Genomic DNA, 23,612 nt, shown 5'->3' with positions numbered 1-23,612 from the left:
CTAAAACCCATCCATGGACCCCTAGTTAAGGACCCTTGTGAAAGTATGTGCTCATAAGAGCAGAGACGTGATGCCCTGGGGAATGTTGGATGCTTTATGGCAGCACTAAGAAGAATTTTCTTTATGAAAATGGAAAGTCAAGCCAGTAATTGTGACAGTTTCACAGGCCTGAAAATCCCTTCATGATCAATTTATCTTGGTAGTGCTGGTGACATATGCAAACATCACCATGTCCAGAAACTTGGTTCATGATAGTTTAATGTAAGATCTGATCAACTATGGGGATCAGTTCTTCACATGACCTTTTAAAAGACTCAACAACTTGATGACTGTGTATGTATTTTTATCCTGAAAATAAGTCTGTCTTTCACATGAATCAGTGAAAGAAAATACTACATTTTGAAGTAAGCCAATCATGAGCATGGAGGTTAGCCTGAGTAGAAGGTATGCATTCAGAATCTACAGGCAGGATGAGGGTACAGTCAAACAGAAAGTAAATCAGACTGCTCACAGAATAGGATACTGCTGGTGGGGAAGGGCTTCTGTTTTTCCTACCCCAGCTGGGCCTTGCGCAGCAGGTTCTGGGATTCTGTGAGCATGGCTTTGCTTCTTATCATCATGCTCCCCTGCTTCCAGCTGAGGACACCTATTAACTTTTGTGCTTCCTCTTTCCTCACCTTCCCAAATAATGTCCTCACAGCAAACCTGTGGAGAATCCAGCTGGCCATCTGTAGCATTCCTTGCTTCTCCCATCATCCTTCAAGAGAGTAGGGACAAGAGCTGGTTTCTACAAATCTGGGGCCGAAGGTGGATGTTGAGAGGAGGAGGATTCCCATGAAGGTGGCACACCAGAGCTCGGAATAGTGGAAAGAGGCAACAGCATGGTGCCCCTGAGGGTTACCCCAATCGTCATCTTACCTCCTCTCTTCGCAAGCCCCATTGCTGAGATTGGTACCACTCGCCTCAGGCCATCTACCTGTTATTTACTCTGGGATGTTCTCCCACGTTCCTCAGGAGTCTTACTGCCTGACTTTTGTATCACCTCCTTGAGCCCCTTCCTGGCCATTGTGATCAGGAAGGTACTGTGCCTGACTCACTACCCTGACAAGAAAGTCCTTCTGATCCTTCCCTCCACAGGTACAGTCACTGTTATCACTCCATACCAGTGACAGGAAATACTACAGCCAAAGTCCACGAGAAACCCATCTGCAGACGAACGTTTGGTTTACGGCTGGTTGCAATAACAGTCTTTCTGTTTTTTAAAGAGAATAAAACAAGGGGCTGGGGATTTAGCTCAGTGGCATAAGAATCTGCCTTGCAAGCAGGCGGTCGTGAGTTCGATCCCCGGTACTGATAAAAAGTTAAAAAAAAAAGAGAATAAAACAAAACAGAACAAAGCAGATCAGAACAAAACAATGCAAGCAACACAGAATTTCAAAATGAGATAACAGGAAATCAACAGTTGCTATCATGTCTCTTGTTTTCTTCAAAACAGTTGTCCATATCTCCACACACAATTCAAACCAAAAAAAAAGTATAAAACTAATCAAAACAAAAAAATGAAAGCATTACAGGCCTTCAAAACCATACAATACAAAAATCAACAATGGCTACCATAGTGTCTCTCATGCTCTTCAAAATAGCTATATCTTTACATTTATTGAAATTAAGTAATAGAAAACAGACTAAAACCAATCAAAACAAAGAATAAAAGCATTATGGGACTTCAAAACAAGATGATAGAAAATCAGCAGTGGCTACCATAATGTCTCATTTTCTTCTAAGTAGCTGTTGATACCATCACACATAATAAAATCAATTCTTGTAAAAACTCTTTAGGAGAAGATCTAGGCATGTATAATCCTATACATGTATTAGAGGGGAAAACAAAGCAAACCTTTCTGTATTAGAGGGGAAAACAAAACAAAACAGAACAAAACAACAACAACAACAACAAAAAACAAGAAACCAAAGACAAATAGCAGTAACAAAGAGCTCAAAACAGTAACAATATAGGCTTTTAAAACATGGTAGGAACATAACTAAGGTTGTTATTTTACATAATTATCTTCAAAAGAGTCCCTCAGATTACCAGATATAAACATGCAAAGTTGATCTAATCCTATGAATGTTGTTTTGTTCCAAGAACTAATGGAATTAATAGCAAAATCATCTTAAGTATATATATATATACAAATATATCTTTTTTCTTTTCCCTTCCTTTTTTTCTCCTTTTACCTGAGTTATTTTTTCCCCTTTGATCAGTTTTTTACCCTTTCACAATATTTATTGAAGATTTTATATCTTATTTACTCTCTGTTACTTATGCTAGGGAGACAAAGTGGTATTTACACATGTGAGTTTAATTTATTTCACTTATGAGTATGGTCTCAAGTCATATCCATTTACCAATAAAAGCCTCAATGTTAGCTTGTTTATAGCTGAGTAGTACTCCATTGTATAAAAATACCACACCTTTTTGTCCATTCCTCAGTTGATGGGCATTTGACTGTTTCTAAGATCTGGCTATTACAAATTGTGCTGCTATAAACATTGGTATGCTTATATCATTGTGGTGTGATGTTTTCAGTTCTTCTGGGAATATGCTCAGAAGTGGAATAGCTAGGCCAAATGGGACTTCCAATCCCAGCTTTTTGAGGAACCTCTAGACTAATTTCCACAGTGGTTATACCAGTCTGCACTCCCACCAACAGTGCAGAAGTGTTCCTTTCTCCCCACAGCCTTTCCAGCATTTGTTATTGGTTTTCTTAATCTTGGCCATTCTTTCTCGAGTGAGGTGGAATCTCAGTGTAGTTTTAATTTGCATTTCTTTAATGACCAATGATGTTGAACATTTTTTATGTGTTTATTTGCCATTTGTATTTCTTCATCTGAGAAGTGTATATTCATCTCAGATGCCCATTTTTAGATTGGGTGTTTGAATTTTGGGGGTCAGATTTTTTTAATTCTTTATATGTTCTAGATAGAAGTCCTTTGTCTGCAGTGACAGTCTTAAAACCTCACCCTGTGAGAACCATGGGCAGCCCTGATAGAGGAAGGGTCTTATAATGGCTTGCGTTTGTGCTGGATCTCACTGAGAGGCTGAAAGGAGCAGGGCTTGGCTCTGAATTCAGTGCTGTCAGAAAAAGTGGGTAACTATATGATGGAATAGCTTATTTAAGTCTTATTTCCTCGATAGAGAAGACAGACTAGGGCAATGCTATAGCTGACAAACAAAAATTTTTTAAAAGTACTAAGTAACACTAGTATTCACAGTGGGGGCACTTTTGGAGGTATTTTGTTGTTTGGACAATGTGCACACTTTGTGTTCAGGTACTGTTGCTGAGGGACTGTTATTTTGTCTTCATCATGACCTTGATAAGTGTTAATTTTCTGTGAGAGCATTTTCAGCAGACTCCAGGGCCCAGCTACGAGTGCCAGGCTGGCTCCCAGCTGCCAGGGTCTGAAAATACAGAGAAAAGCCACTCAGAAACCAAGACAGAAGACATTTTCACCTCATGTGTAGGAGTTTTTCCCACATAACAAGCAAGCAATCATTTGTTCAGACAACACCAGTCCAAGTCTCACTTTTTATCTGGAGATACAGTAACATCAGTATCTATTGAGGTCTCCAAGACTGCCCCCAAGTTTTGATGCTGGTCACAAGCTCCAGGTTGCCTTGACATATTGGCCATAAATCATGATCCCCACAATCCAAAAGTTTTCTAAAAGGGATGAGAAACTCAAGGAGACGTATTTGCCAGGATTACTTAAAGGATATAAATGAACAGCCAGATGAAGAGATACATTGGATCTGGAAGAATCCCAAGTATAAAAACTCCCTTCCCTGTGGAGCTAGGATATGCCATCTTCTTGACACAGGAATTTATTCTCCTTCCTGCAAGCCTCTAAACTCTGTGCTTTTGAGTTTGGGTTTTTATGGAGGCTTCATTCTGTAGGATGATTGATTAGGCCATAAGCAATGTACTCAACCTTCAGCCCCTTTCCTCTCCTTGGAGGTGGGGGTTGGACTGTGTTCTCCTGGCAATCAGCCCCCCATGGTGTGGTTATTTAGGGACCTTCCCAAAGTGGCCTCATTAACATAAATGCAGGTACAGTTCGAAGGGGTTGTTATAAATAACAAAAGATTATCTTTCATCTTTACTGCTCTTGAGCTATCCCAGGATTGCCTCAGGGACCCAGAATGAAAGACCAAATACTGTACCTTAAGGGAAGAAAGATACTCTCGGTGTTTTGGTCACTTGGAAATTATAAGAGTTATAGGATCTAGAAGTCAGGAACCGTGAACAAAATCCAAGTCATGAGTATCACACAGGTGCTGCGATTGTCTTCCTTAATCTTCACCACTCAGAATTGTTCTGCTTCAGATAACCGCTACCTTGAACAACAGATCTTGTACCCTTGCCCATGTGGGGAGAGGTCCTTATCCACTCACTTTCTGCAGTTTATTATCTCCAGATGCCCTGTGGTCCCCAGCTGTTTTCCTCCTGGCCAGCCCCGTACATCATTCACTGTTTTCCTCTAAGGCTCCTGAATACTTAGAGCATAAAGTCTAAAGCCGTATAGCATGTGCCCTCCTGCCTCAGCACGTGTCCCTGTGCCTGGCCTCCTTCCCCACTGACAGCCTCTGCGAGCTGACCTCTGCTGGCATGATGGGAACTGATGATGGAATCCCCCAGTGGCTCTCCCCATCTCTTTTTCTGTCTTCCTGGTTTGTTTGCACTTTAACCCTTCTCTTCCCACCTCTTGACCTTATGCTTACTAGCTCTACAGGTCGAGGCAAGTTTTTCCATTAGCCCTTAACACAGAGCTCTCCTAGCTCTTTGCTTTTCAGAGTTCCGCTGATAAATAGTTTCCTCCTGACCCTGATACTCTTCTTCGTCTCTTCCTTTTTTAGGTCTCTAACATTTTTTCTTCCTTCTCTTTCCAGTTCCCCTTTAGCGGGCCCATTTACGGCCCAAACTTGAATGATTTGTACATTTGTGTCTATGCTTGATCTAGGTTCTGACACTGATGCTTTACTTCTAACTGCCTGCTGTACACAGCAGGATGTCTTGGCAGTACCAACGCATCCTTATGAAAGGACAGGCTCCGTCTCACCAGCGTGGTTCCTCTGTACATACTGTCCTATTTTATGGCACTCCCAGTCTCTCAGTCACTAGTTTCTCATGACAATTAAAATCCTTGGGTTCTACTTTTGCCTTGTCTCTTAAATTTGGCAGCATTTCAAGGTTCTTACCAAACTACCCTTGGATTTTCATGAGCCTATAAACTTAGTTAGGAGCAAGGCGCTTATCCTCCCTGTCTTTGCTTATCTGTTCAGCTGTGTATCTAACCCAAAGAAGGCCCTCACTGTTTGCTCTGTGAATGGCTGTCAATTAAATGTTTAATGCTTTGCTTGTATTTCATGAATTGTAATTGCATATATTTTCCAATTTTCTAAAATTAGTCCTCTTAATCCCACCCCCCCTCCCTTTTTTTGTTTGTACTGAGAGTCTCAGGCAGGTGCTCTGTGCTGCTGATCTATGTCCCCAGCCCACTTGTTTTGGGATAGTGGTACTGGGGTAAAACCCAGAGGCACTGTGTCACTAAGCTACATTCCCAGTCCTGTTTATTTTTGTTTTGTTCCATTTTGAGACAAGGTCTTGCCCAGCAGCACAGATGGAACTGGAACTTGTGATCCTCCTCTCTCAGCTTCTTTGGATGCTGGGATTTCAGGGGTGTGCCGTGCACTTGGCTTAGTACTTTCATTCTTAATGGTGAATAAAACATACCCAGAGCTTCAACTATGACACTTTTCTTTTTCAGTAAGAGAAATTAGTTAAGGGTGCATCAGAAAATATTAATTTAACTTTCCCACTTCGGAGCCAGATATAATATATAGGGTTATTATGTTTTTGTGGTAATTTCCCATAATGTACATCCCCTTTTTCCTTCATTGATTTTTCTGCTTTTTCTCTTCTTTATTTGAAACAGGCTTTCAAAATGGAACCTATTACAGTGACATAAGATGCTATTGATAGTACATCAATCTGATCCTGCTTGTCCCCTGCCCAGTAGAGTATAGCTGCTGTGTGCACAGCCATGTAATACACAGCGGTTACACAGACATTAGAGAAGCCCTTCCCATCCATATGTATGTGCGTGGCCACAGAAGTTAATAAGGCCATATATCACATGTGCATAGAATGTAAAATGCACTTCAGAATGACAGCAGGCTCATATAAAATGAGTATTGGCTTACGATTAGGGGAGAACAGGGAAAGATTTTTCTCCTTTCAAGTAACAGTTATTTGTCTATTTCTGTCTGTCTCTGTATTTCAGACCCTTGTTCTCTCTCTTTTTTTAAATTTTTGGTCAGTATATGCCCTTCTCTCTAGCTACTTTATTTCACTTCAGCTACATGGATAACAAAAGAACTGTTCCAGAGAAATGAAAGATAGCAATTACACATTGGTATTCATGTTACAGGAGTCACGCTGCCGTCCTCAGGGAGCTGAACAATGAATATCCAACATTAATTGCCACAGAAACTGTGCGTCTGACCTTGCTGAAATGTAGTACATCAGTTTGACATAGTAAAATTATTTGCCGCTAAAAGATTAAAAAATAATGATTATAAAATTATATCGCATTTAGAATGGCCAATATTGTTTGTTGTTAAGAAAATCTGAAAGGATTTAAATGAGTAGGTCACTATATTTTCTTAGAATTCAGGACACTAGGATCAAAATCACAATCTTATCACAGATTTGGTTTGTAATTAGGGCAAGAGTAGTGCCTTTCTGTTCTTATGAAGAGTAAACATCATTAACACCTCTGGTTGGTCAGTAGAAGCAATTAATACAATGCTATATATATATATATATATATATGTGTGTGTGTGTGTGTGTGTGTGTGTGTGTGTAGTGCATTTTATCCACAGGGGTAGGGGTATCTTTCCTCTTTATGTTTGTACCTAATTATTAGTAGAATTTTTTTGTCGGTAGTAGAAAATAGAAACATGCTAGAAAACCTAGCACATGTTTCTCTCTGTAAAGAGGTGACATCATTTTTAAGGTAAAACCTACTTTTATCAGCTTTTCTTGCTTTTACCTACTTGCTCAAGTCATAAGAAATATAGAAGTTAGGTGTGCTTACATGCATCATGCAGTTCTTTTTCTGGGCTGCCTTGTGCTTCCTGGGTGTTGCACACTGGGAGACTTTCACACTCCATGCTCTGGAGGTGTTTGGCGCTCACAGTTGGTGCCACACTGCTGGGTCAGCAGGGAGCGTCCTCTGTGACTGAGCCCTGTCAGCGGGCCACCCTGGCTCTGGGCAGGGGAAGCTGTGTGTGCAGAAATGAATGATGGTTCAGCCTTCCCCTTTTTCAAAAGAGACTGAAGTGAAGAAAGCCAGGGCAGTCAACCATGACATCTGAATTTCAGCTTAGATGAGATTCTAACTAAAGATCCATTTTTGCTTGTGTTCTGAAAAATTTGAAGTACGTGAACAATTTAAAGACCATCTTGAGTCTGGAAAAAAATATGCCCTGAGTAATCAGGTAGTTTTTGCCCACCTTTTGAAGTAAAACACTGCTTATTTATTGTAAGATTTTTTAAAAAATGTATGTTTCATATGACTTCCTAACTTTAATAGAGCTTAATAAATATTAGCTAAGTAAAAGGAGATAGTGCACATGAATTTAGCATGCTGTGCTTTTTAAATGTTTGAACTTTATGTTCTCTAATACAAATTGTTCAGGTACTTTTAAAAATAAACTCTTTGACTGTCAACTCTCTTTCACTTTTTCCCCTTCTGTTTCTTTTAAAGTATCTATGTCTCTCTAATGCTTTATGTTTCCATAGAACTCAAATCTTGAAACTGTATGATTAGAGACTGTTTGCCATGCTCCTAATTTATTCTGAATCTTTAAAAAAAGAATGATAAAGCCACCCTACAAAATGCAGCTTGAGTTGGCTGCTTTTTAATTTTCTCTCCCTTTCCCTTTCCCATCCATCACTCCTTTCGGCAACTAAAGCAAGATGATGAAGTGACGACTCTTCAGGTTAAAGAGCAAGACCAGACCATCCTGGTGCTCAAGAAAGTGCCGGGCTGTGGCCCAGCCCCCACCGCTGGCAGCGCTGAGAGCGATTGGAGGTGAGAGTTTCCCTTGCAGCCACCGAGGCACGCGCTCCTCTCTCTTCCTGCCTCCTTCCTTCTCCTGCTCCATCTCACCCACTCCCTCTGCCTCCCTACCCTCCCTCCCTCTCTTTTCTCTCCGCCTCTCCAGCTTTCTAGCTGACTGCAGAGCTCTGAGCAGCCAGATGGACTCGGTTCCCAGTGAAATCACAGCGATGGCCAGCTCTTTTAGCATTTAGGGGATGCCTTTGTTAGTAACGGCTCACAATGGGCAGCTCCCGGCTGAGGGTCTTTGACCCTTATCTAGAGAGGAAAGATTCCACCGCGCTCTCAGACCGAGAGCTGCCTCTGCCCACCTTCGATGTACCTTATTTCAAATACATTGACGAGGAGGATGAGGACGATGAATGGAGCAGCCGCTCACAGTCCTCCACCGAGGATGACTCAGTGGACTCTCTACTCTCTGACAGATACGTGGTGGTGTCCGGGACCCCAGAGAAGATCTTGGAGCACCTTTTGAATGACTTGCACCTGGAGGAGGTCCAAGACAAAGAAACAGGTAAGGCTCATGCCTCATGCTTCCAGACTCAAAGCTGCTGATGCCCTTGTCAGCTCCCTGGGGCGAGGCTCCTGCTGTTCCGTAACCTCGGTGGGGTAAAACAGCATATGCTTTATGGGCCTCCCCCTTTGCCTTGTGCTGTTTTGTTTAAATCCAGTAAATGGACACATGCAGTTCCCAAGCAGCTGCTTGGGAAGTAACCATACAAAGAAAATGATGGGAAGACAGATGTTCTTGTTTCTTTGGTAATTTTTACCAAATCTCACCTAAAGGCAATTGGCAAGAGACCAACATCCAACAGCCCTTGTACATTAGAATGAAATACAAGGGGGACGGGGTAGCTGGCGTTTGCCTGGCTTGTGAGAAGTGCTGAGCTGGGGGGAGTAGACTCCCTGCCAAAAAGTCAACAATTTTTAACTACTCAGCAGCTACCCCAGTTTTACTGCAGCTACTCAGCGGCTCAGGCTTAGCAGCAACTTCTGCCTCTTCCAAGTGGTTCACAAACTGCCTGCTCAGAGGAAGCCCTGGAGTGCAGCATATGATACAGCTTTGTAGACCCGAAATTGTAATCAGTGAAGCCTTATTGATCAGTCGTCTTGTCCTTTTTATTCAACTCATTTGCTTTGATTCAACCCATTTACTAAAATACCCATTTAGCTTTTCCATCCATGTGTTTTGCAAGCACTATTCCATTTACAAAATGACTTCGCCATAATTTCCTTTAGCACAGAAGGGAAAGTATTTCCCTCTCTTAACTAGAATGTGTACTTTGTTCCAGCCTGGAGCAAATTATTCCAATGCATAGGCCTCTGATGGTGGCGTGCATTTCACAACTTGGTCCCCTGACTGAAATATACTTTTTGCTGCTACTTTGGCACCTGTGCTGCAGTTCCCAGTGCTGAGGGCAAAAGCGATTGCATCAAGGAAGGCAGCTGTAGGTAGTGCTAGTACTGAGTAACTGCTTCGGGTTTTGCCATGTGGGAGGGATTGTGAAATAGCAGCTTAGGCGGCGGCAAGTTTCCTTGACTCCCAGTAGTTTTTGTCCCAACATGACTGATGCTTGGATCTATAATAGGACAGTAAGAGAAACAATGATGTATGAAATATGTGAATGGGCTATAAACAAACGTAGCCAGGTGACTCAGTCATGTATCCTATATTAACATTATTGTTAAAGTAAATATTGTATGTAAAAATTATGGAAATTAATCACTTATACACAAAACATAAGCCCAAAAAATTCCTACCAGGTTGTGTTTGTGTGTCTGCAGATTAACATTTTGTGCAGGTAAGCACTGTCCCCATGTTCTTCCTTATCAGATAATGATCATCAGGGAGCTGGGCATCATTTCCCCTGTACTGACTGCCAGGCTGCTTTACAGGGGTGGTCTGAACTAGAATACAGGCAAGTCATCTGTCAGGGAAAAGTCTGGACATTTTCAGTGTGGCAGAGCTTTGGAAGGCCTGAATGCTTTCTACTCCTTAGCATCATAAGTATAAAAACGATTTAATAGTAACTTATTTTTTCCTTTTAAAAAAATTGCCACCAGTTTGTGCTCCCCACCCACTTTGAGGTTTCATTTTCTTTTCTTTTTGTGTTGCTGCAGAGAAAAACCAGGGCCTCATGCAAGCTAGTTCAGTGCTATTCCACTGAACTTCACCCTCAGCCTGTTCTGTCTACTTTTGAGAAATTGGCCCAACTGCTCACCAGCAGACTCGTGTTTAACACTGGGAATGGCGGTCCCCCTGCTGTCCTCTAGAGATTTGCCTCCTGCTGTGTATAGGGATGTGCAGGCTGTCCAGTGAGTTATTCGGACTCTGAGGTCCTGTGTGTCACTTCAGTCATGTGCACACAAAGCAGTGATGATTGGGTGCTTTGACTCTCCTCTCTGCAACCTAAGCTGAACCAGTATCACCTGATTCCTGTTCATTTCCATTAACTAAAGGTAGGACACATATGAAAGGTGGACACACAGAGTTTTGTGGAGACATTTTCCAAAAGAAAATAGTGGCAGAATTATATGAAAATGAAAAAGTTACCTTTAGAGACAGAACGATTAATGTGCATAGTTGGGACACCTAAGTGGAAGTCGTTTGTACCTCTTGCAAACTTCAAGATTAGCACTTGGAGAAAATACAATAGAAAAGCGTTCACGTGATTTTTGTTGTTGTTGTTGCTGGTGACAACTTTTTTTTCTTTTTTGCTTTTTTTTCCTTTTCAATTTTTGTTGTTGTTGTTTGTTTGTTTTTTAGGAATCAAACTCAAGATTTTGCACTTGCCAGGAGGCAGGTGCTGTGCCACTGAGCTATATTCCTTACTCTCTTGTCAACATTTTAAAAAAACATATAAAATAAATTTTGTATGTAAATGGTAGGAAAGCAGCTACTAGTATATCTAGTTCACATACTAAATGAATCAGGTATTTAAAGCAGCAGAGGCCCCTTGTCACGGGCAGAGGTGAATTCTGGTTCTTTATCTGGGTCCAGTTGGCAGCCCTCATTATCAGAGGGCTGTGTGTGCAAGGACCTAATAGAGTTGCATAAACCATATGGAAGACAGATGGAGGAAAATGAGAAGGGGTTGCAATAAAAGTATACAGCGGCGTTTTTATGTTCTTGAGCGCTCCTTTTAGTGAGATGGAGCCATATGGGGCCCAGTGGAGCCATATGGTAGCCCTACACATGGCCTTGGTAGCAGTGAGGAGGAAAGGGTACATGGGAAGAAATCAGTGCTCCTGGAAGCTGAGATTTGCCTGTCCTGGAGTCTTACATCCTGCATTCCTATACTCACCAGAGACTAGGAAAGGCAACCAACCAGGAGATGTATTTTCCCATCTCTTTCTCAAATCACTTGGCTGTAAAAATGTAGGTGCAGGCCCCAATAAATGGGGACAAGTTGATGCAATTACTAATTTGTGTAACATGAAAGTGGAAAAAATTTACTGAATTGAATGGAATCGAAAGGAGAATGTTAGGACTTTTGAGAGAGAGCATTTATTTATGTTGGTAATTGAATCAAGAATAGAAACATTTCAGCAGTTCATGCAGTATTCTGTCACCAAGTCAAGCTAAAAGTCAATCTAAATTTAAAAGCAAAAATTACTTAAGAGATGCTTAAAAGCATAGCACTAATGATTTTTCTAAATGTTTTGATCTATGCTCTGGCATAGTTTTGTTGTTTTTTTGGGGGGGTGAGTGTTGTTGGTTTTCTTTTTTTGGTAGTGATGGTGTTGGTGGTCATGGTGGTGATGCTGGAGATCTGACCCAGGGATGCTCTACCACTGAGCTGCATCCTCCTAAGTAGAAGAAGACTGGAGAGTGCTGATAAGGGGCAAATAAATCAACCAAATGTTTGGTCTTCCAGTGCTGCCAGCTCCGAATTCCTCATTAATCTGTGATAACCTCCCTCTGTTTACTAAATTAACAGTAAAACTCCCAAATAGCAAGCAATAATGAAATTCATCATAATCTAAACTTTTAAACATTTTTTTCCTTTGTCCTATAGCTCTTCATTCTTGAAAATGGAAAAGACTAAGTCTGTAAATTGGAAATTTATTTGTGATCATAGCAAGCGATTAAGGCTGCTTTCAAAGATTTCTTTCTCTTTTAAGGCTCAGGTTTTGACTTGAAACATTCTGAAAGGATAGAGAAAAAATCAGCTTTTTCAGCTCAGTGTTTTATCTTTCACCTTTCTAGAAATAGGGCAGACACCATTGGGTATTCTCAGCCCAGGAGAATTACAAGGACGGCAGATAAAAAAGAAAAAGACAAAAAAAAAAAAAAAAAAAAATAAGGGGGGGAAAAACCCCAAGAAGTTGTGAGTGGAGGGATGGGAGGAGGCAAGGTGAGACCAGACCTCTGTGATCTGTGGTGGTCCCCGGCGCTCTGCTCCTATTTCAACCTTTCTCCTCCCCGAAGAGGACGTGTATGTTTGACTTAGAGATCTTCTGGAGGGAATAATGATTCCTTTCAAAGCATGTGGGATACTCTCTGAAAGATTAGAGAACTAGCTGGATATTAACTTTTCTTTTTGAGTCTGTATTATAATGGTTTTACCTTAGGAAAAACACAAGAGAAAATATAGTGTTTTCCATTTCCTTATTCCTATTTCCCAATTCCTTACTCATCTTTTTTGAAGATAATACATGTAGGATGACAGGTTTTCAAGAAAAACAAGCATTGTGCCTAGATTAGTGGGAGTAGGTAAAGCCTACCTCTAGTGATTCTCATGAGTCCTGACCTGATTTCTTTAAGGTATAGCTTTTTTCAATTTCGGAAGGTTGTCGTTTTATGTATTCCAATATCCCTCAGTAGAAATGTCTATGCGGCCTTGAACATTTCGTGGATGCCTTACTGTGAATGACTCACTTTCAGCAGCACGTAGTAAGCAGAATATGTGGTGGAGGAGGTGAGTCCCTCCCTGCTGCACACAGGCTACAATTGTGGATATGCCTGCTCTGCAGTACGGGGCTCACTTGGCCAGCAGAGTCCAAAACTTCATGAGTATTTCCCTGAGAGAAAGCTAAGTAAAGCTGGGACAGTGACCTTGCTTTCTGTTACCATTTTATCTTGCCCTCTGCTAGCACTAAGCCCATCACACGACTCAGAGATGTTATTTTTATGGAGAAAAAGTTACGAATGTTTGTCTTCTAATCACTGGGACAACAAAACACAACTTAGGTAAACTCTTTCCATATTCACCATGCCTTGTAGGATTTCTGGAATGGTGCAGGTGTCTCTGTTTCCAGGCTTCCTCTCCAGCCTGACGTCCAGTCTTTGTCTACTGTCTCTGTCCCTGGCCTGGAGCCTCTAGAGCAGTGGCATGCTTGTTGTTTTTCTTTTAAAACAAAAGGTGTTAATGTATGAGTTGTTTTTTCTAAACTAAAACCTCAGTATTTGGATTTAATTGCAGTGTATAAGTGGGTTTTGGGTTGCAGTTTGGCCCCTAGGCTCTAAAAGGTTAGCCATCACTGCTCTAGAGCCTGAGAGGCTCTAAATTAACAAACTGCTTGGGTAGCATTTTTCTAAAGTAGATTTGAAAACTGGACATAATTAGAGGGAGCAGAGATGGTGAACGTACAGTTGTTTGATTTCTCAAGTCTACGAAGGTAATGATACTGCGAACAAAACCCCTTTGAACTTTTTAAATGGTTCTGTTATACCACAAAAATATCTGAGTGGTCCTTGGGTCTCACAGCTGAAAAGGCTTACCTCTATCAAAAATAATGTTCTCAGGGACTGGGGATTTAGCTCAGTGGCATAAGCACCTGCCTTGCAAGCCACAGTTGTGAGTTCAATCCCTGGTACTGGAAAGAAAAAATATAATAGTGTTTTCAGGAAGGAGAAAATACACATGGCCAGAATACAAAAGACACTAGAATAAGCTTTTTTAAAAGCCTCAAGTCCTATATCTTAGCTTCATTAATAAACCAGCCTGAGACCTTCACAAAGTTATAATTGAGATAACATCTGATGTCTTTTATGGCTAAAACTGATTGCTTTAAAAGCTCTTTTCTTTCAAAATGTGTCACAGAAACATAAAATTTTGGATCCAAGGAAGACTGTAGAGTACCAGCAGATACTCCCCCGGATCTTATGGCCATTTTAGGCTGAAAGCATTGCCACAAAGCCATTACAGAAGGATTTTGGAAATTATATCATACTGCTTGTTACCTTAGAGTGCTGCGGCCGATCTAGCCTCATAGAGCAGTTAGAACGATGCTGTGGTCTTATACTCATTTGGAATCCAATGCTCAGTGGCCTTATGTCGTGGTGATTTAAGCGTGTTTGTATATAACCTTGCCCAGTGGGAAACTTCTAAAGTTCCTTTGAGAAATTATGCCGTAACACTTCTAAGGAGCAGCTTTGATTTATCAGCTACCAGCAAAATCCATTTGCAGAGTTTTATTACCAAGTCATTTTGGGATATTCAGAAATAGGCTGTTGTAGAAAAAAAACCTGCAGTTTTCCCCTGTGATGAAACATACTACATCATGTCTGTTTTACTAGCTTTTTTTCTATAATTTTTTAGCTTTTAACTTTATAGACTACTTCTGTAAAAAAATATAATGTTGCATTTTTAGTTAGGCATTTTTATATATGTGAAGGGATACTTTATAAAAATTAATTTCTTTTTTCTCTATATAAACATCTTTGACTTACTACTGTGTGGGTACCATTTTAAATGCTCAGAATACAATTAAAAATACAGTTGACTAAGTATCTTCATGAAGGTTTGTTTTCTGGAGGAGGGAGTCAGACAATAAATAGAATAAATCAAAAAGAATGCTAAGTAGCCAGTATTATTAGTACAGGCACTATATCCATGTGTCTTTAATAAATAAGTAACCTACTAGATATTTTAACATGTTTAATTATTTTAAGAATTAACATTATACAAAGTCTAGACCTCCCCCCAAAAAGCCTTTAAAGAAATAATAATAAAAAAACAGAAATTTGACATACATGTATTTACCCTGTAATGGTAAATAGCTGCTATTAAGCTCATAGAATGTGCTTCCATAGAAATGTTTCATAAGAATATTAGCCTTTTACCACCTTTAATGGTGAAAATAGGTTTCTCCAAGACAAGTCTTGGAAGCTATTTGTGGTTTTTTTCAGTTTTACGAAACTGCCACTTTCAAATATTAGGTTAATTTTGTTTGAGATCAAACTAATAAAATGAACAAAAGACTAAATTAGTGCAAATTCCAGCTGCTGTGGCTGTGCCTGGGATGCAGATGAAGAATCACTGTTCAGGAAGGGTTTGTTTTTCTACGTGGGATGGCTATCCACAGTGATAGTAAAAGTCCCTAAAATGGTGTCAAGAGAGAGCTGCAAGGAAAAGTGCTCACACTGTCATATGGTTTCTGCTCTGCTCTAGAATGTGTGTGGTATGGTTTTTCCTTGGTTTGTCTTGGTTAATTTTTTGACAGTTCCTTTAGCTTCTTTCCTAATTACTAATGTGGAAAATGTAATGTATTTTTCAACCTTGATTGAAGCTTTGGGAGACTTTATAAATTCTTGTTGACAGAGTGATGAAATCGAATTGGGTAGAAATTTTCTTCTCAGTGGTTTCATTTATAGAAGCTGTGGCCTTAGACCACATTATGTCTGAGGCCCTTCCAGACCAGAAAGCCAGGGTTTAAAAATTACTCAAGACAATTCATTTATCCAAATCTTATCCCATTAGATGGATTTTTTGCAGAGTAATTGTACCCTTTAATGGACTTAGATGCTGAGGTAGAAGTAAATTAAATTGCTTCAGTGATTGAATGAACATTTGAATCTGGAAATGAACCCAGATATACTTCTAGCTTCATCCTAAGATCATTTTTGTTGGACACTGAAATCATAGATGAAAGACAGAATTGAAATAAAAGTCTGCCTTTCATTTCAAGCTGTATATCCCAAGTTGGGTATTTGACTGCTCACTATGAGTAATCTGTTCTCCAGCACCAAGACCTGCTTCTTGGCCTCCAGCTGTGTGCAGGCTGGTCCCTGGGCCAGCTAACTGCTTGGAAAGATGGGAAAGGACGAGCCGTCCTAGTTCCAACTGATACTGTATCAGACCACTCACATGAGAAGGGACTGAAAATTAGATTTTGGCTGCAGATTTTCATCTTCTAGGTTAATCTGTTCACTCCACCTTTGAATGTGTGATAACAAGGGAATTGATGCTTTTACACTGGAGTAGATTGTGGGTTAATTAATACTCTTGTTGGTAATGAACCAAGGCGAAATGAAGTGAGACTGAGCTGAAGCATAAGATCGTTAACATACACTGACTAATAATAGAGACGTGGAAGTTTTCATCACAACATAACCAATGAGCAAGAGAAGTCATCTAATGGATAAGGATGTATTAATAGGGAAACAATGCCTATTTAAAATGAGAATGGACCACTACAATGCATTTTTAAAAATTGTATTATTTTCATGTTTACTCCATATGTGAATGATAGCTTATAATTAGAAAATTTTAATTTTAATATTGTAAATTATTTCACATGAACAGTTATAAAAAGTTTTATAGTTTCCCAATAAGATTAATCTTTTGAGTGCAATGTAGTCTGTGCTTTAATTTGTAATGAATTAGGTAGCGGAATAAGCATTTTCATTATATTTAATTGTATGAACTTTTCATTTTCTGACCTTGTTTATTGATTGGAACATGAGTATTTATACTTTTTTTTTTCCAGTAATGGGGACTGAACCTAGGGGGCTCTTACCCAGCAACATTCCCATCCTACCCCCTTTTTATTTTAAAACAAGGTCTCATCAAATTGTCTAGACTGGCCTTGAATTTGCAGTCTGCTTGCCTCAGCCTCTCAGATTGCTGGGACTATAAGTGTGCACCACCAACCTCATCTGTAACTAAGTAGAAAAGAAAACATTGGGTAATTAAAATTGTAATATTTAACAACAGAGAAATTACACTTGGCCCAGCAGATGTGCTTTTTGCTGTTAAATGGTTTTACAATTAACTTTGTAAAAGGAAAGTTCAGGTGAAACCCGGAGCATAGTAGAACACACTAAGTATTTTAAGTCTATAGAAAATTAATTTCCAGAGGATCTGAGGTTAAGAAACAGAAAATAGAATAATATACAAGGGCAGAGAATTGCATTAGAATTGAGAACTTTCATTTCCTGAGTCTTAATGATTGTGAAAAACTTGAGCATCCCAAGAATTTATAAACTTTCTTCTTCATAGTTATGGTGAAGGTTTTGTTTTCTTATTATGTTGGTTTGTTTAAGTTTATTGGTACATTTTAGGTATACATAATGATCACACTCATTGTAGAGAATTTGTACCTGTACATGATATAACTTGATTCTTCTTTTTTCAGAAAATCTTTATCTTAGCCTAGAGCGTGATGGTGAACCTTTTAGAGACCAAGTAAGCAAACTGTCTTAGTTACTTTTCTTGTGGCTGAGACAAAATTCCCAATACTCACAAGTTAAGGGAGGAAAACTTTAATTCACAATTTGTAGAGGTTTCAGTCCATAATTGGCTGGTTCCAAAGTAAGGTGGCGTAGGGCAGAGGGGCAACACCAGTTCATGGTGGCAGAGGGCAAGAAAAACAAAAAGAAAGAGCACAACAGACCACTCTCTTTTCCTTGCATTGTATTCAGTCTAGCAGGATTAGGGCGGTGCCCATCTAATCAGTGGACTGATTTAGCAATCACCCACCCTTAATCCCAGCACCCTTAATCCTAGCATGAATCATGAATCAGTCACACACTCTATATTCATCCTCCTCCAAAAAAGCCTTGTTTAAAACTCCTTGAGACTTGCAACCCAAAACCCGCTTACTTACCACAAAGTGCCAGGACTGCAATCAAACTCAAATTCTGAGGTTTTAGTTTAGAAAGAACAACCCTTATGCTTGCTGCCAGAGAAGGAAGGCTCTGCGCACGCGCTGTGCCACGGGTGCCGTGGGTTTGCCACCACTGTCCTGGAGGCTGAAGGTGAGTTAGTCTGAGTTTCCTTTGCACTGTGTTCTAAATGAAACGTACATGTACTTGCTTGTTTCGGTAAAGTTAGTCCTGGGTGACCTCAAGCCCTGACCTGCGGCTTCCCTGTGTAAAGTGCAGCCAATATGGAAGGTACAGAAATGTAGGACCGTTTATTCACATTTGCACACTTTATTTGCTTTAATTACATTTATTTGCTTCACTTGAGGAACATTCCCTCCTCCCAGGCACCCAACTTAATACTCATCTTTTGAGATACATTTCCATCCAGTTCTTTCTCTTTCTGTAGCTTAGTAAATTTTTTGTTTTCTGCAATGGCTGGAAAACAGTTATTATCGGTAAATATTCTGGCATTACTGAGAGTTGTCATAGGTATGTACATGAGTTGTCAATTTCAAGAGTCAAATTATATAGCATCATAATCTATTTTCAAATACAAAGTCTAGTGACCCTATCTACTAAGTCACAAAGCTCATGTAGAATTTTGAGGTTCTAGTTATAACCCTCAGTTTCAGTATTTTCGTATATGAATAAGACTGAACACTGTAGTCTGTTTGGCATAAAATGAGGGCTGCTTTTAACTGGAAAATCCTTGTATAACTTGTTAATTTTTTAATAAAGATAAATAATACAGATAACAGTTTAACTTTCTCCATATGTTCTGTCTGCCTTGATGTACCCTAAGAATAAAGGCAACAACTACTTCTTCTTCTTCTTTTCTGTAAATAGTTCTTTGAAAAAATTTCTGCAGCACAATTCCTCTGTTAGTTTAGTACTAACTAGAGTTGTTCTTTTAAAACAATTCTGCTCTCAAATCTTAAAAATGTTTAACTGTGTTTTCTCAGTAGGTTTTGCGTCTACTGGCAAACTTAATGTTGTACTCTAGTAGAAACACGTGTGCTTTTGCTAGTGTCCAGCTATATTCCAGGAGCTCGTTTCAATGTGTAATGAAAGTCAGGCCTTTCTGGAGCAGCAAATTGAAAAGCACAACAGATACTGAAATTCATGGACACGAAATACTGTGGCAGTAGTGAGTTTGACAACCGAATAGTCTTAGACAACAGCAGTTTCCTCTATGGTAGCAACTGAAATTGCAATAATTGAAGGCAGGGAATGTAGCTCAGTGATAGAGTGATTTCTACTATGGGTGAGGCCCTGGGTTTAATCTCCAGAATGAGAGCGGAAGAGACAGACAGAGGGGATTACTTGAAACTTTATGACAATGTCAAATGTTAAAATAACTCCTCCTGTCTTCTCCCCTCCTCCCACTTCATCCCCCTCCCCCTTCCTTGCAGACATCTATCTGTCATCTCCCCAGACCACAGATGGATTTAAACTGAGATTATCAGATGTTGCTGAATTTTAAAATGTTTGTGACATTTTCTTCAAGTACAGTTTAGCATTCTATCAGAAAGAAAAATTTGTGTGTGTGTATACACGTGCGCGCTTTCAAATACACCCTTATAAATGTGAAGCAGGAATATTAGCTGATGGCAGTTTGTAATTATAATCACTTCATGTTCATTTCCATGTTTCAATCAAATTAGTGCTTCATTTAAAGGGTGTAATGTCACAGAACTGCTACAACTGACAAGTGCATATCTGAAAGGAACAGTCTTTGTGTGGGAGCGTTTTTGTCTTTCGTGTACCTATAATTGTGCTTCCCTTCACTTCTCTTTGCAGCCCCAGCCCCATTTCCCATTACCCTCATCTCCTGCCTTTGGGTTTTCTTACTGTGAAACCATTCTTTTCATTCTGTTCACGGCTTTTTGTTTCCTACTTAAGGCTGCTACTGGACTGGCTGCCCTTCTCCCAAAGCTTAGAAGTAAATATAAAATTAGATATTATTAAATATGGGCAAACTGGTCATATGGAAAACTAAACAAATGAATAAACAAATATCTGACTATCTTGTTATAATCTAAATAGTGACAGAAAGTAATTTCCAGAGCAGTTTCCTTTTCTACTCCAGACTTGGTGGTCTTATCTGTACTTAGCATAAAAAGATGCTTGGTGAGTCCTGTCCTTTAAATAAGTGCTATTTAATGTAAACATGAAAGGCACAAGTCGAAATTCCCCATTGCATGCCTGGCTTATGTTTGTATGTAAATCCCCAGTCTGAAGATTTAAGTGTAGTTTTGGTGAATGGGGAATGTAAGCTTATACTATTTCCTTATTATAATATTTCTCTCTCTCTCTCTTCCCCTCCCTGTCCCTCCCTCATTCTCTCTTTCTTTCTTTCCTTTTTATTTTTCATTTTCTCTCTTTCATTTGGAACTACTGGTGAACCACTGAGCCCTTGGCCTTCACCCTAAACTTTTTCGTTTTTTACTTTGAGATGGGGTTTTGCTAACTTAGTAAATTGCCCCAGCTGGGTTCAAACTTAGTTTTCCTGCCTCAGCCTGACAGAGTGCTTGGATTCCAGGCAGGTGCCTGCCTGCCTGGTCATATTTCTCTTTTGTGTAAGAGGTTTATAGTTGTCTTGCATCCAGTATCATGCCATGTCTTTTGTGAAGAAGAAAGGATGGAGGAGCAGCTCAGCAGCAGCGCTCATGATTAACATGCTTGAGCTCCTGGGTTTCATCTCTGGTCCCTCCCCACCCAACCTCCCCCCAAAATCAGAGTATGATCTTTTTGTCTTAATTTTCAATCTTCTCTGCTGAGTTAGACACAAAAAACCCGACATTTTAGGTCTTAGTTCAGTTTGATTTGAATTTGGAGGCACCGCAAGCCATTTTCAATTTTTACTGATGCCTTTTGCAGAATGATTTTTGTTAGCTCAGATTTAATGCTGATTGCCATGCTGTGCACATTTAAGAATTACAGCAGTTTACATGACTTGACAGTCTCTTGCGAGAGATATTTGTTCTTTCAAAACAAAAACCAAAACCATGCAAGACAAACGTGTCTTTATCACGTTTGATGAATCCATAGTGCTGAGGTCAGGATAAATCAACAACACATCGTACGTGGCCTCTGCTTTTATCCCATGGGCCAAAGCAGTCTTGTGGCCACATCTAGCTAGAAGTGAAGCTAGAAAATGTGCTGCGCTGTTTTTACTTTTATCTTAACTATCCAGGGAGAGCTGGGCCTGGTGGCACAGACCCATAATCCCAGCCCTAGCGAGACAGAGGCAAGAGGATCACCTCGAGTTCAAGACCAGCCTGGACTACATAGTAAGACCCTGTCTCAAAACAATCTAAAATATGCTGAGGATTTAGCTTAGCAGCATAAGCGCCTGCCTGCAAGCACGAGTTCAATCCCTGGTTTAAAAAAAAAAAAAACTAAAAACATCTGGGAAGCAAGATGCCTAGGAAAAATAAAATCCAAATTTCATTCTTAAAGGGGAAATAGCACATAACTTGATGAGCGGAAGGTTATGTTAGTTGTGTTAGTTGATATTATAGTAGATCTAAGTCCACAAATGCTGTAATTTACAGCACTTAAAAGCCTATCAAGTGATTTGACTTAGCTATTATAGTCACTTCAAAAAGTGAATATTTACAATAATGCTGTGTATTCTTAACTTACAAGGTTAACTTATCTGTAAGAACCTTTCTCATGTCTGACCTGGGCCATTGATCTCATGTTTGGGAACTCTATATATCTTTCCCTGCAAAATTCTTAGAAATATTGTATGTATCCTAGGAAATATTTAATATATTGTGTATTGGAAAATTTTTAAACAGTGGCACAAATATATAATTGCAAATAATATTGTGATACTTGGTTTCTGCCTATAGGATCCCATAGAAATGCCTGAGTGATAGAGGTTATAGGAAAGTCTTCTATTTTACCGTTGGTCCTTACTCCTTGCTTTCCAACATAAGAGCTTCTAAGTCCCTTGGATATTGAGTGATGAGTGACTTTTTCTACGTGAATATAATGTTTGGTAGCCAGGTTTATGTAGCTTCATAAGGGGGCCTGACCCGCAGGAAGACCAAAGTATCTCTAGAGCAATGCAAGTTTTAGGCTTTTCTCACCACCTGCAGCCAAGCGAGAGGGCTGGAGATTGACTTAATTACTTGTGGCTCATGATTTGTCTTTTCAGACAGGGACCCAATGTGCAGTTCAGGCTGGCCATGCGCTCACTTTGTAGCCCAGGCTGGTCTCAAACTCACAACGATCCTCCAGTCTCAGCCCCGGTTGCTGGGATTACAGGCGTGTGCCACCATGCCCGGCAGTGGCTCCTGATTTGATAACTTGTGCCTGTGTAATGGAGCCCCTGTAAGAATCCTGAACTGCCAGATTTGGAGCACTTCTGGGAAGGTGGTCCATGTGCCATGACGGTAAACTGGCCGATTGTGAGAAACAAAAGCTTCTGCGCCCATTCAGACCTCACCTGTGCAGTTCTTTGTTGGCTAAACTTTTGTCCTTGGCAGTAGGTTTTATAATGAAGTAGGAAGTAGTCCCTACCTTCTCGGAACTGTTACAGCAAGTATCAGGCCTGGGGAAGGATTTTGTTAAAACCCCTAATTTATAGCCCATGGGTTAGAAGTACAGGTGACAACCCAGGACTTGTGATTGCATCTAAAAGGAGGGGTAGTCCTGTGGGTCTGAACACCAGCCTGTAGGGTGTGCACCAATTCGAGGGAGTTATTGTCAGAATTTAGCTGTAGGGTACCCAGTTGGTGTTCTATCTAAAAAGGTTTATTTTTATTTTGTTATATTTTATATTCTTGTGATATTTCAAAACTCATGTGTCCATTGCATGACTGTAAGGTATGTGGTTTTAATAGTATGAAAAAGACTTAAGGATATTTCTAGATTTGAATAACATATTTCATTTATTCTTGGTAATGAGGATTGAACTTATGACTTTGCACTTAACAGGCAGGCACCATACTGCCGTGCTATGTCCCTGGCCCTACATTTCTTTTAAAGTAAGAAAATGAGGATGGGGAAGTAGCTCGGCAGTAAAATACATGCTTGTTAGTGGCCAAGGGTTCATTCTGCAGCATTAAAAAACAAAACAGAATAACATATTAAAGCCATTTGAAACAGAGAATTTTGTATGAATACCTCTAGCATAAGGGCTAGGAAATACACACACACACACACACACACACACACACACACAGATCTCAAACAAAAACCTTTTTCAGTGCTATGTGGTTAGTGGCCTGTTTACCAAAGTGTTGGGCTGGCACTATAATGGAGATAAAAGACCATCAAAGCTGTGACAAGCAAGTCAATTCTTTTGATTTAGGAAAGAAAGATCAAATAATAATTGTGATAACGATTTTCAGTACCTGTAACATTTGTTTTGGAGACACTTGTTCAGAAGGAAGAATTTCTGATTTGGCTTTGTAAAATTTATTTTAATTTCTGCCTTCCTATTTCAGTTTTTAAAACTATAAACATGTATAATTGGCCATTAAAACATTTCGGTAGTGTTAGAAATCTGTTTACTATCTTAATCCTTCCATGTGAT

General features: G+C 39.8%; 1 protein-coding gene across 4 annotated transcripts in view; it reads left to right on the top strand.

Annotated features, from left to right (window-relative positions):
• Positions 1-23,612, top strand: part of Rapgef5 (Rap guanine nucleotide exchange factor 5) — a 267,972-nt gene that overhangs the window by 185,437 nt on the left and 58,923 nt on the right. For 3 of the 4 annotated variants that reach the window (XM_003469825.5, XM_063234130.1, XM_063234120.1), the window contains 2 exons: positions 8,042-8,160; positions 8,613-8,701. In XM_003469825.5, coding sequence (XP_003469873.3) covers positions 8,042-8,160; positions 8,613-8,701 — 208 coding nt within the window. Of the gene's footprint in view, positions 1-8,041; positions 8,161-8,266; positions 8,702-23,612 lie in introns of those variants that run through there. The other variant, XM_063234135.1, reaches the window with a different exon arrangement.

The sequence above is a fragment of the Cavia porcellus genome, unplaced genomic scaffold, assembly GCF_034190915.1.
Source record: "Cavia porcellus strain 051 isolate PalLab524CR breed Dunkin Hartley unplaced genomic scaffold, mCavPor4.1 scaffold_2, whole genome shotgun sequence".
In the NCBI taxonomy this organism is placed as follows: Eukaryota; Metazoa; Chordata; class Mammalia; order Rodentia; family Caviidae; genus Cavia; species Cavia porcellus.
The sequence above is the reverse complement of the archived record's forward strand: the minus strand, read 5'-3'. Positions and strand labels throughout refer to the sequence as shown.